Source organism: Notamacropus eugenii, chromosome 1 (assembly GCF_028372415.1).
Source record: "Notamacropus eugenii isolate mMacEug1 chromosome 1, mMacEug1.pri_v2, whole genome shotgun sequence".
Taxonomy (NCBI): domain Eukaryota; kingdom Metazoa; phylum Chordata; class Mammalia; order Diprotodontia; family Macropodidae; genus Notamacropus; species Notamacropus eugenii.
Genome location: NC_092872.1, coordinates 102319492 through 102332185, shown reverse-complemented (window position 1 = coordinate 102332185; position 12694 = coordinate 102319492). Strand labels below are relative to the sequence as shown.

Sequence of the window (12694 nt, the reverse complement as noted above, 5' to 3'; positions counted from 1 at the left end):
CTACCATACCTCAATGTGCCATACTTACATATGCCCTGAGCCCCCAGTGGGGACATTCCAAAACTATTCCTACATTATGTCACAGGAATAGGTTGAATCAATTTGAATTTCTCTCTCTCTCTCTCTCTCTCTCTCTCATAAACATACATAAGTATATGAATACTTATGTGTGTCTACACATACTGTGAATTATTTATAATTTATTAATTATGTTTAGATCCTACTTTAGGTGATTGGAGGTTGCTTGCACCCAGAATATTGCCTCACCTCAGTAACTCTCTAGGAATGCTAAAGATAGCGCTTGACATTTTGGGTGCCCGCAGGTGCTAGAACCAAAACATTCTTGTTTTGCATCTCCATCCATATCCAGGACTTGTTTTGGATCCACTCAGTCTTATGTTTTGGTTTCCTTTAATTTGATTTCTGTGTGACTAGTGTGTGGAAATCTTCATCAAAATCCTATATAATATAAACTTTCCAGAACCTGGAGAGGGAGCCACACCTTCTTTCTGGCTCTCTCTGTCTCTCCACCAAATGACCTGATAAATTTCTTTCTAAAACTATTTCAGATTCTGGGGATTGGTCTTGTGAATAACAATATATACACATACACACGATGTGTATATATACACTCTCTATTCTGTACATATATGTATAAGATACAGTGTATAAAAACAATATTCTTGAAAAGGGAAATAATCCTTCAAGAAAAGTCTTGCTACTCATAAACACTCTTAAAATACTAAACAGTCTTCCATTTATAATAGGCTAGTGCTTTAAGTACAGATGATGATAGAACAATCATGGTATCCTGGATACTAAAAAGACCAAGGGAAAAAAAAAGACAAAAATGTGTGCTCTGATCCTTCATTTTAACCCAGTAGAGACATATCCTTCATTTTTCAGTTACTCCATACTAAATGTGAAGGCAAATGAAAATTGAAAGGAGGGTAATGAGCTATTAAAGTGAGTAGACTTTTAGGTCTGAATGAACATGCAGATGTAAAATGAAAATCTCCATGCATGAAAACACACCCTGGAATTAAAAGTTAATGATTCAGAGCCTTCCAGACAGGCAGCTGTTTCAAATATTCTTAAGGTTTGGGGCAGAGAATGTGAAGGAAAAGTAAAGTTGGAGTGGCCATACTCTCTGCCATCTTTTTCTCCAAGGAATTTTCTTTAGGGCATCCCCAGCTTATCAACAGGCTCTGTTATAAAAGATTGTATATCACGTGATTGTTTGGAATTTGAAACATTTCAAAGAATCTTGAAACTTTGGAACATTTTGTAGAATGAGTAGGAGAGACCTTGGGGATGATCTGGTTCAAGGATTCTTGACCTGGATTTTTGTTTTATTTTACAAGCTTGTAATTTTATTTCTAGCTATATTTGAATCTGGATTTGTTTTAAAAATATTTCGATATGATTTCAGTGTAATGGATTTTTCTTGTAATCCTGTGTATTTTATGCATTAAAAACATTTTTCTGAGAGGGATCCATTGTGTTCATCAGACTACCAAAAAGGATCCATTACACAAAAAAGATGTACCTTGATCTAGTTCAACTTTCTAAATTTTACAGATGAAGAAACTGAAACCCAGCAAACTAAGCCCAAATAAGCTAGGAGTAAGGTTAGGACGAGAAGCTCTTTTAACTTGTGGCCTTTCAATTATGCAGTTTTATAAATAGTGGTTAGGTTATAAATGGTAGGTTTTCAGGCCAGCCCATAAAAACTTATAGTATATAACTTATAGTATATCTGAAATATACACCGAACTCATAGTACCATAGAATTCTGCCACTATGTAGAATAATGTTTTGGGGAGAAAAATGATTCAAAGTTCCAGTGTGAGATGCCTGGACCCTTGCTCTTTCTACCTCAGTAGTGGGAATAGGAATTTTCCACTTCCTAATCACAAGGCAGTAGGGACTTGTATTCCCCATCTCCAGACCACTAGTGCTGGTTCTTTCAAGATGGTAAGGGTGTGTAAGGGATGGGAAGTAGGATCCAAAGAACAGGAAAGGGTGTTCCAGGGAGTAAAAGAAAAGGAGATACTGCTTAGGACCTTCTATCCATGTTAATTGAGGGATATTTCCCAGTCCTCATCCCTTCCTTCCTGTGTTCCTTTCTTCTGCTGCGACCTATTGACTTTGACCAGGTCACTCTTTGCTGGATAATTACAAAATGGAACTCAAACCTCGCAACTTTTCTCCATCTCTGTCTCTCAAGCATACAGTGCTTTAGAGACTTTCTACTGTTAGCAATGGGAAACAGAGAGGTGTAAAATGTCATTATAATATGTTGGTTTCTTTCTCTTTTAATTTAGATCCAACTTGTTAAGTTGCAAATAAGTGCTATCTTTGAGTACGCAAAGGACTGGAGTAGAGATTCCATGTTCCAGAGAAAAGATAGACTCAGGTTATCTTGGATACTTTATCACAAGAGTTAGGTAGGGGTTGAGGCTCTGTGGGTTTGATATAAGTTGAGACCACTGAGGGAGGAATGAGTTAAGGGATGGGGAAACCTATGAGATGATATTAGGCTAAAATCAATGTAAAATTTGAGTAACTGATAATGAGGGAAGGGAATAAAAGACAAGGATAAGACATATGGCTTATCATCTTTTCCTATTATGCCTGGGCTCTCTAAGTTTCCCTTAGGGTGAATTGAAAGGACTCTTATCATAGATTCTACCTATACTGAAACACTAACTCCCCAGTCCTAAATGTTTATAATAAACCAACAGACTTCTAGGAAAGGCATTATGGGCACACATATTATGAACTCTGATCCCAGCTGTTTCCCTTTTTGTCAGAACCCTGGGTATAGCGACATAAAGATAAGCTTAAATCAGAGAATTTTCTCCTAGATGATGCAAGGTGTGTTCACACGAAGGTCTTATTTTGGCTCCATGATGGAAGGCACGTAATTTGGTTAACCTAATTAAATCTACTGATATTGGAAATCACATTTCTTATAGCTCATCCCAGTAATGCTACCCTCTCTTGGTACTGCAGTGATTCTACTGCTATCCGAGACATCAGTGCTGAAACACTTAACTACCCTCAGCTTCACTTCAATTGTCAACTGTGATGCCTTTTTTTTTTTTTTGGTTGATAGCACTAACTCTCCCTTGACAACACCAGTTTTGCCACTGCAAATGCCACCCAAACTACCCTCTAAGTGAAAAGCTGGGATAGTGTGTGTGTGTGTGTGTGTGTGTGTGTGTGTGTGTGTGTGTATACACACTCCACACTCCATCCCATCCCAGGCAAGAATTAAGAGGCAGACAAGGAAGTAGATGAAAATCTTAAACCTCAGCAATGGGGAGGAAATGGGAGTTTCTGTGGTCACTAATCCACTTCATTGGGGTGACTATTCCTAAAGAAGTCAGACACACTTCATGTGCCTGGTATAATTATGGAGACTGAGTGAAAATATCTGTTGTTGTTCAGTTGTTTTAGTTATGTCCAATGCTTTGTGACCCCATCTGCGATTTTCTAGGCAAAGATACTAGAATAATGTTTTGTCACTTCCCTCCCCAGTTCATTTTACAGATGGCAAACAGGATTAAATGACCTGTCCAGGGTCACACAGCTAGTAAGTATCTGAGGCTGGATTTCAACTCAGGAACTCATACAAGTTTTTCTGACTTCAGGGGTGGCACTCTTTCCACTGTACTATCTAGCTGCCCAAATGAAAAAACTAGAACATAAAAAATAGAGAGGAAAAAAGTGTTGGTCTTTATATAGCACTTACTTTGTGACAAGCACTGTGTCAAATATCTTTTTGGATCCTCATGACAACCCTGGAAAGTAGGAGTTATTATTATCCTCATTTTACAGATGAGAAAACTAAGGCAAACAGAGGTTAAGTGACTTTCCCAAGACCACACAGCTAATAAGGGGCTGAAGCCACGTCTGAACTCAGGTTTTCTTGATCTCAGGCCAGCACTCTATCTACTGAACCATCTAGCTGCCTTGAAAACATTCAATGATAGAAATGAAATATGAAAAATATAGTCTTCACAACAATAAAACAATCTATTTCCTATTTCCATCTCTCATTAACAATCCCCTCCAAATATGCGATTAAATGAGCTTGATACTGTACTAGAGACCATACTATATACTGTTCTGCCAGGAATGAAAATGACAGCTGTCAGTGTTCATTAATCAGTAGCAGAATCTTTACCCTTCTTCTTTTCTGCAAATGTTCTTTCATTATAAATAGGAAGTGTTTGAAATAAAATAATAATTAGAAATGAGGTCCTTTTCTTTTTTCTTTTTTAGAGGGAGCAAATTTACATGGTGATCTATATGCCTGAAATACACATTATACAACCAGATAGGTAAAGTGATGTCAGAGACAATGGAGTTGCTAAGCCTTAGTAAACTACGTATTACAAATAAAGTTGAAAGCATGAAAGAAGACAGACTAGTTTATCAGATTTCTTTGATACCAAAGGAAACAGACAAATGGATTTCAAGCCATTTGTCGCTAACAAATCACCACATTATAATCACATAATCTTTTCAGCACTGGGCTTGGAATTGGAAAGAATCATCTTTCTGAGTTAAAATCTGGCCTCAGACACTTACTAGCTCTGTGATCCTGGGTAAGTCACTTAACTTGTTTGCCTCAGTTCCTCATTTGTAAAATGAGTTGGAGAAGGAAATGGCAAACCACTTCAGTTTCTTTGCCAAGAAAACCCCAAATAGGGTCATGGAGAGTTGGACACTACTGAAAAATGACAACAATTCAGCACCATTTTTGCATTTTAGCTAAGGAAAATCTAGATTTCCTCTACAACTGCAAGAAACTTATAAATGGTGCCATTACCCCAAGCTCTTGGGGATGTAGGAGTGTATTTGACTCCTTTTCAGATTTTTGCTGTAAGTAGAAGCAAGGAAAATAATATGATGAGCTTCTGCTATAAAGCTGAAAAGCATGTGCACATTTTTTCCCTTCTTGCTCCTTTCTTCTTGTTTTCACTCTGGAGAGTCTGACTCTTCTCCGTATAGAAGGATCCGTATAGGTCGGTTACATTAAAAACAAAACCAAAAAACCCAAAGCAAAGCTCAGAGGGAATGTTGTTTACCATCCATACGAGACGGCAGGGGCTGTGAACAAAGTTAAAATTCTCCCAAAGCATGGGAAACATTAGCAGCACTAGCAATAAGCAGCCAGCTGGTTTCTCCCACTAGGGTAGGCAATGAAAAGGCAGGGGCTAAAGGAATAGAAAGAGTATCAGAATTTAACACTATCGTTGCACATTTCACAGGCACGGTGCAAATGGAGAAGAAAAGGTATAGGAGATGAGGTTAGGTGCTGGGCAAGACAAGGAACAGAGAGACATGTGAGAAAGAAGTGGGACAATGAGTTCTTTCGGTGGGGGGGAAGCTAGGTAGTACAGTGGATAAGAGTGCTGTGCCTGAAGACTTATCCTCCTGAGTTCAAATCCAGCCTCAAACACTTTACTAGCTGTGTGGTCCTTTGCAAATCACTTGACCTGTTTGCCTCAGTTTCCTCATCTGTAACATGAACCAGAGAAGGAAGTGGCAAACCACTCCAATGTCTTTGCCAAGAAAGCCCCAAGTGGGGTCATGTGGAGACAGACACAACTCAAGCTACTCAACAATTACAAAAACATGACTGTTTAGGTCTTGCAAGGAGAACCTAAGTCACTTAAAGAATTGCATGGAAAGTGAACTTTTTTTTCACTTCCATGATACTTATTTCTCTCTTGGTTTCTTATTAACCCCAAGTTAATTCAGAGTACTTGTAGAGGAGCAATGAACAGTGGACCGTGTCTTGTAATAAGAATTGCTCTTTACGAATTATCTAGAAGAGGTACCCACCAACATTTTGAATGACTGACTTCTACTTCTACCAGTTGAAGCTGGAAGTAGTTCAATTTAACAAATGCTTATTGAGTGCCTCCTTACTTATTAATAAGTGGGTAGAGCTGGGTTTGATCACACAGTAAGACAGGTGCCTGCTTCACTTTTCCTATCTCCTAATACCTGCCTTAGTATCCTTTTCTTAATAATACCTCTCCCAAACTGTGATAAACCTTTAGCTGGCACTGGAAGGCATGGACTCAAAGGGAGTCTGATCTACTCTCAAATAGTTCTGGGGCAAATACCTATTAATAACAAGCAGACTATTTTTCCTTCCTTTCTCTTAATCCTCCCTTAGCTCATAGGCAGTGAGTGTCAATCACAGGTGGGTAGGTGAAGTTCATAGAGGTAGATCTAATAGGAAACACACACACACACACACACACACACACACACACACACACACACACACACACACACACACACACACACACACACTATCCGATCAATTAGATTTTCTGGTCCTCCATTAAAGTTTCTATAGTGATTCAGGTTAAGTAGACTTTCCAAGCAGTCACTGAGCTGTCTCCCCTGGGGTAAAAAGAAAGGAGCAGAAATCTAGCTGGATCAGAACAGTGATTTGAATATTCTAGAGGCCTTTTCTAAAGTGTCTAAGATTCTGAACTATGCATACTTAACTTTGGTTCTGTTGCTTTGTTAATCTTTTCAATAAGACTGAAACACATATATACCCATGATACCCATGGGTATATATACCCTTTGCTTAGGAATTAGCAATGCTGCAGTCAGTCACAATGTTACTTGAGAAAATGAAAAATACAGAAAGAAGGGAATCTATGTGAAGGAGAAATATATACAGTTCATTTTGATCATTTGCAGTAGTTATGTTCTATAAAGTCACTGCAGACATTGAATTAATGAATTCTGAACCATTTTTCCCCTTGGGAAGTAGAGGGTTAAGTTCCTGGGAGGCTCTGATCACAACATTTAATTTAGCATTTTTTAGAATGGCCCCATGCACAGACTGGTGAATTTCCTCTTCCTTTTTTTGGATGGATTGTGTTGCCGATTCAATAACCTGAACTCATGGCTGACAATACTTATGACTCATCCCTGAATGAAGCTTGGCTAACACACGTATTTTTCTCAGTAAGGCACATTACAGTCTTTTTGTGCTTAGGAACACTAGACAGCAATAAGCTATGGAGCCATTTGAAAAAGCAAAATCACCAAAAAAAAAAAAAAATGCACAAAAATTCAGAAAACATGGCATTAAATAGACCTTGATAAGGACGCTTGTTTTCAGTATAAAACAAGAAGGCAAGGGATTGCCTTCTTTGACTCATTTTTTTTTCACTGCTCTGCATATTTCTATGCAGACTGAGAAAGTGTCAGGAGTATTTTAGGGTAGGTAAATTCACAAGTTTGTAATCTGCAAATAATGAGAATCCATTGTATCTATGTTGATCTTTGTTTCTCTCCCTCTCCCACTCTCTGGAAGAGTTTTCTAGGCACCATTCACAACTCACTTAGTGAATTACATACCCTCAGGCTGCAGAGGGTGAAATTACATGATATATGGGTAGAATGGACCTTAGGAAGGACCTTATTTACTCTTTTGAAAAATGGGCTTATCACAGAAGTCCACAACAGAATCAGATGATTGTGCTAATGTCCTTAGCATACTGTATTTTCTGACTTGTCCATTTTGTGCTCTGAGTGAACAAACTGTGGAGAGACTGACTGACTGTTGGAACACTAAAGTTGGACTCAAAATGGTTTCACTTGTTTAAGGCCAGCCTTGGTATGTCATTATATTCATTTAAAACTACAACAACAAACAAATCAAGTGTGTCTAATTTTATGAAATGTACCCATGCGTAAACTTGGCATCTGGACCCACTAAGTGATAAGTCTGGAGTTTAAAAAAAAGAGAGGTAAAAGTCAAACACAACTTACTAAATAGACGTCCAACACAGAGGCATTATCGTCCTGTGTTTCCAGTGTGCTCTGCTCAGAAGTCAAGTAGATGGCACTGTCTTCTAATGTGAAAGTGGAACTTGAAGGTAATCCTTTACTGAAAACACATGAGAAGAAAACACAATGAACCTAACTAACCCCAGACAAGAGGAAAAGAAAAATAACACCACAAAGGAAAACTATAATGACTTAAAGGGAGAAAATCTGTACCCCTCTTAAGTCCAGAATCAAATATAAAATCTTCTGTTTGGCTTTTAAAGCTCATTATTACCTGGTCCCTTTCTATGATTCAGTGATTGCCCTCCCCTGCTTCCTTGCATATGACATTCTATCTTTTGACTACATTTTCACTGGCTGTCCCCCATGCCTCCAATTCTCTTCCTCCTTGTTTTTCCCTCCAGGCTTCCCTGACTTCCTTCAAGCTTAAATATCACCTGCAAGAAGCCTTCTCCCCATTCCCCTTAATGGTAGTGTCCTCTCTCTGACATCATCTCCAATTTAACTTATTTGTTATAGTTGTTTGCATGTTGTGTCCCCGAATTAGATTGTGACCTTCTTGAAAGTTGAGACTTTGGTTGTGTTCCCCGCTCCCTTGTATTTTTATTGCAAAACACAGTGTTGGCTTGGTGACTTGACTACACATGCACACACACACACACACACACACACACACACACACACACACACACACACACACACACACACACACACCCCTTTGCACATACTCCAACTAGAATAATCATATTGAATGCTCACTATATGAAATGGACAGACCCCAGGAGACCGTACTTTGCTTCTTCAAAGAGCTTCCATGTAAAAGATATATTTTTATAACACTATTTTTTCATACCAGATCCCACTTTTGACTCCTGATCATATAATTTCATTTATTTTTCTTTGTGATTGCAATTGGAGAAGATTCTTGGAGAGCTGGGAATGATGACTTTGGGACTAATGTCTTTTGGGTTTTGATACAGGAAAAAAAATCCCTAAGGACAAAGGAATCATCTTTCAATTGAACAAACATTTCTTTAGGCTCCCCATTGCCTAATATATATTTGTTGAATTGAATCTTTGACTCCTTTTCTTACTCTTAATCTGTTGCCAAGTCCTATCTATTCTTTTAGAGTCTCAGATTCACCCTTTCCTTTCTCACTGCTGTCAAGCTTGGTCAACCTGATTGTTTTGTATGGGATATGCTTTCTTCACTCTCTATCATCAAATATATACTGGAAATTAGTACCAAATTAGGCTTCCTAAGATACTTCCCCACTCAAAAATCCTTTGAGTTCTTCTGTGACTAAAGGATCTGCTTAACATAAACAGTACTACCACCATTATGTCATGCCTTTCTCTTTATTAGCTTAGCATTCAAGGTCCTTTGGTCCCAGCCTATGTTTTCAGCTCTCTCTTTCACTAGTCCCTTTGCAAAACTCTCCACTCCAGATAGGACTGTCTACTTCCTGCTCTCCAAATTTGTCTTACATTTTCCTGCCTTTGTACTTTTATTCTTAAGTTTCCAAGATTATACTATGGTTGACCACTCACTTGTAGGTACTAAGCTACTATTTGATTTGTTCCCATATTTAATCTTAATATCCTATGCACTAGCGAAATCTAGTATATTTGGACATTTTCTTTCTTTTTTTAAAAAATTAATTAATTTTTAGTTTTCAACCTTCACTTCCACAAGATTTTAAGTTCCGAAATTTCTCCCCATCTCTCCCCTCCACCCATCCCAAGACAGTGTGCATTCTGTTAACCCAATCTGTCCTCTCTTCTATCACACCCTTCCCTTCTCTTATACCATTCCCCCCTATTTTCCTATAGGGCAAGATAGATTTCTACACCCCACTGCCTATATGTCTTATTTCCCAGTTGCATGTAAAAACAATTTTTAACATTCATTTTTAAAACTTTGAGTTCCAATTTCTCTCCCTTCCTCCCTCCCCACCCTCCCATTGAGAAGGCAAGCAATTTGATATAAGTTATACTTGTACAGTCATGAGAAACACTTCCATAACAATCATGTTGTGAAAAACTAACTATATTTTCCTTTCATCCTATCCTGTCCCCCTCCATTTATTCTATTCTTTCTTTTGACCCTGTCTCTCCTCAAAAGTATTTACTTCTAATTACTCCCTCCTCCTATTTGCCCTCCCTTCTCTCATTCCGCCAACCCAGCTTGTCACCTCCCCCGCCCCACTTTCCTGTAGTGTAAGATAGACTTTCATATGAAACTGAGTGTGCATGTTATTCCCTCCTTAAATCAAATGCAATGAGTAAGGTTCACTCTTGCCCTCTCACCTCCCTCCTCTTCCCCTCCATTGAAAAAACTTTTTCTTGTCTCTTTTATGTGAGAGACAATTTATCCCATTCTATTTCTCCCTTTCTCCTTCTCCCAATATATTCTTCTTTTACCCCTTAATTTTATTTTTAAAAATATCATCTCTTTATATTCAACTCACTCTGTGCAGTCTGTCTATATCTATAATCCCCCAAACTACCCTAATACTGAGAAAAGTCTCAAGAATAACAAATATTATCTTCCCAAGTAGGAATATAAGTAGTTCAGCTTTAGTAATTCACTTATGATTTCTCTTTCCTGTTTACCTTTTCATGCTTCTCTTGTTTCTTGTCTTTGAAAGTCAAAATTTCTATTCAGTTCTATTCTTTTCATCAAGAATGCTTAAAAGTCCTCTATTTCACTGAATGATCATTTTTCCCCCTGAAGTATTATATACAGTTTTGCTGGACAGGTGACTCTTGTTTTTTTGTTTTTTAATTAATTTATTTAACTTTTAACATTCATTTTCACAAAATTTTGGGTTCCAAATTTTCTCCTCCCTTGTCTCCTCCCCTCACCCCAAAACACCAAGCATTCCAACTGCCCCCATCACCAATCTGCTCTCTCCTCTATCATCCCTCTCTGCCCTTGTCTCTATCCTCTCCTCTGTCCTGTAGGGCCAAATAACTTTCTATACCCCTTTACCTGTATTTCTTATTTCCTAGCAGCAAGAGTAGTACTCGACAGTTGTTCCTAAAACTTTGAGTTCCAACTTCTTTTCCTCCCTCCCTCCCCACCCCTTCCTTTTGGAAGGCAAGCAATTCAATATAGGCCAAATCTGCGTAGTTTTGCAAATGACTTCCATAATAGTCGTGTTGTATAAGACTAACTATATTTCCCTCCATCCTATCCTGCCCCCCATTACTTCTATTCTCTCTTTTGATCCTGTCCCTTCCCATGAGTGTTGACCTCAAATTGCTCCCTCTTCCCCATGCCCTCCCTTCCATCATCCCCCCCACCCTGCTCATCCCCTTTCCCCCACTTTCCTGTGTTGTAAGATAGGTTTTCATACCAAAATGAGTGTGTATTTTATTCCTTCCTTTAGTGGAATGTGATAAGAGTAAACTTCATGTTTTTCTCTTACCTCCCCTCTTTATCCCTCCTCTAATAAGTCTTTTGGTTGCCTCTTTTATGAGAGATAATTTGCCCCATTCCATTTCTCCCTTTCTCCTCCCATATATTTCTCTCTCACTGCTTGATTTCATTTTTTTAAGATATGATCCCATCCTCTTCAATTCACTCTGTGCACTCTGTCTCTATGTGTGTGTGTGTGTGCACGTGCGTGTACGTGTGTGTGTGTGTAATCCCACCCAGTACCCAGATACTAAATAGTTTCAAGAGTTACAAATATTGTCTTTCCATGTAGGAATGTAAACAGTTCAACTTTAGTAAGTCCCTTATGACTTCTCTTTGCTATTTACCTTTTCATGCTTCTCTTCATTCTTGTGTTTGAAAGTCAAATTTTCTTTTCAGCTCTGGTCTTTTCATCAAGAATGCTTGAAAGTCCTCTATTTCATTGAAAGACCAAATTTTCCCCTGAAATATTATACTCAGTTTTTCTGGGTAGGTGATTCTTGGTTTTAGTCCTAGTTCCTTTGACTTCTGGAATGTCCTATTCCATGCCCTTCGATCCCTTAATGTAGAAGCTGCTAGATCTTGTGTTATCCTGACTGTATTTCCACAATACTTGAATTGTTTCTTTCTAGCTGCTTGCAATATTTTCTCCTTGACCTGGGAACTCTGGAATTTGGCCACAATGTTCCTAGGAGTTTCTCTTTTTGGATCTCTTTCAGGTGGTGATTGATGGATTCCTTGAATACTTATTTTTCCCTCTGGTTCTAGAATCTCAGGGCAGTTTTCCTTGATAATTTCATGAAAGATGATGTCTAGGCTCTTTTTTTGATCATGGCTTTCAGGTAGTCCCATAATTTTTAAATTGTCTCTCCTGGATCTATTTTCCAGGTCAGTTGTTTTTCCAATGAGATATTTCACATTATCTTCCATTTTTCCATTCTTTTGGTTTTGTTTTGTGATTTCTTGGTTTCTCATCAAGTCATTAGCCTCCATCTGTTCCATTCTAATTTTGAAAGAACTATTTTCTTCAGTGAGCTTTTGAAGCTCCTTTTCCATTTGGCTAATTCTGCTTTTGAAAGCATTCTTCTCCTCATTGGCTTTTTGAACCTCTTTTGCCAATTGAGTTAGCCTATTTTTCAAGGTGTTATTTTCTTCAGCATTTTTTTGGGTCTCCTTTAGCAGGGTGTTTACTTGTTTCTCATGCTTCGCTTGCATGTCTCTCATTGCTCTTCCCAGTTTTTCCTCCACCTCTCTAACTTGATTTTCAAAATTCTTTTTGAGCTCTTCCATGGCCTGAGCCCATTGAGTGGGCCAGGATACAGAAGTCTTGACTTCTGTGTCTTTCCCTGATGGTAAGCATTGTTCTTCCTCATCAGAAAGGAAGGGAGGAAATACCTGTTTACCAAGAAAGTAACCTTGTATAGTCTT

The 12694-nt window shown here is 38.3% G+C and overlaps 1 protein-coding gene across 6 annotated transcripts in view; it reads right to left on the bottom strand.

The window, feature by feature from the left end:
• Positions 1–12694, bottom strand: part of PIP5K1B (phosphatidylinositol-4-phosphate 5-kinase type 1 beta) — a 338296-nt gene that overhangs the window by 17917 nt on the left and 307685 nt on the right. For 5 of the 6 annotated variants that reach the window (XM_072611031.1, XM_072611030.1, XM_072611039.1 and 2 more), the window contains one exon: positions 7825–7942. The exons of the other annotated variant lie outside the window; for it this stretch is intronic. In XM_072611031.1, the coding sequence (XP_072467132.1) occupies positions 7825–7942 (118 nt within the window). Of the gene's footprint in view, positions 1–7824; positions 7943–12694 lie in introns of those variants that run through there. 6 annotated transcript variants of the gene reach the window in all.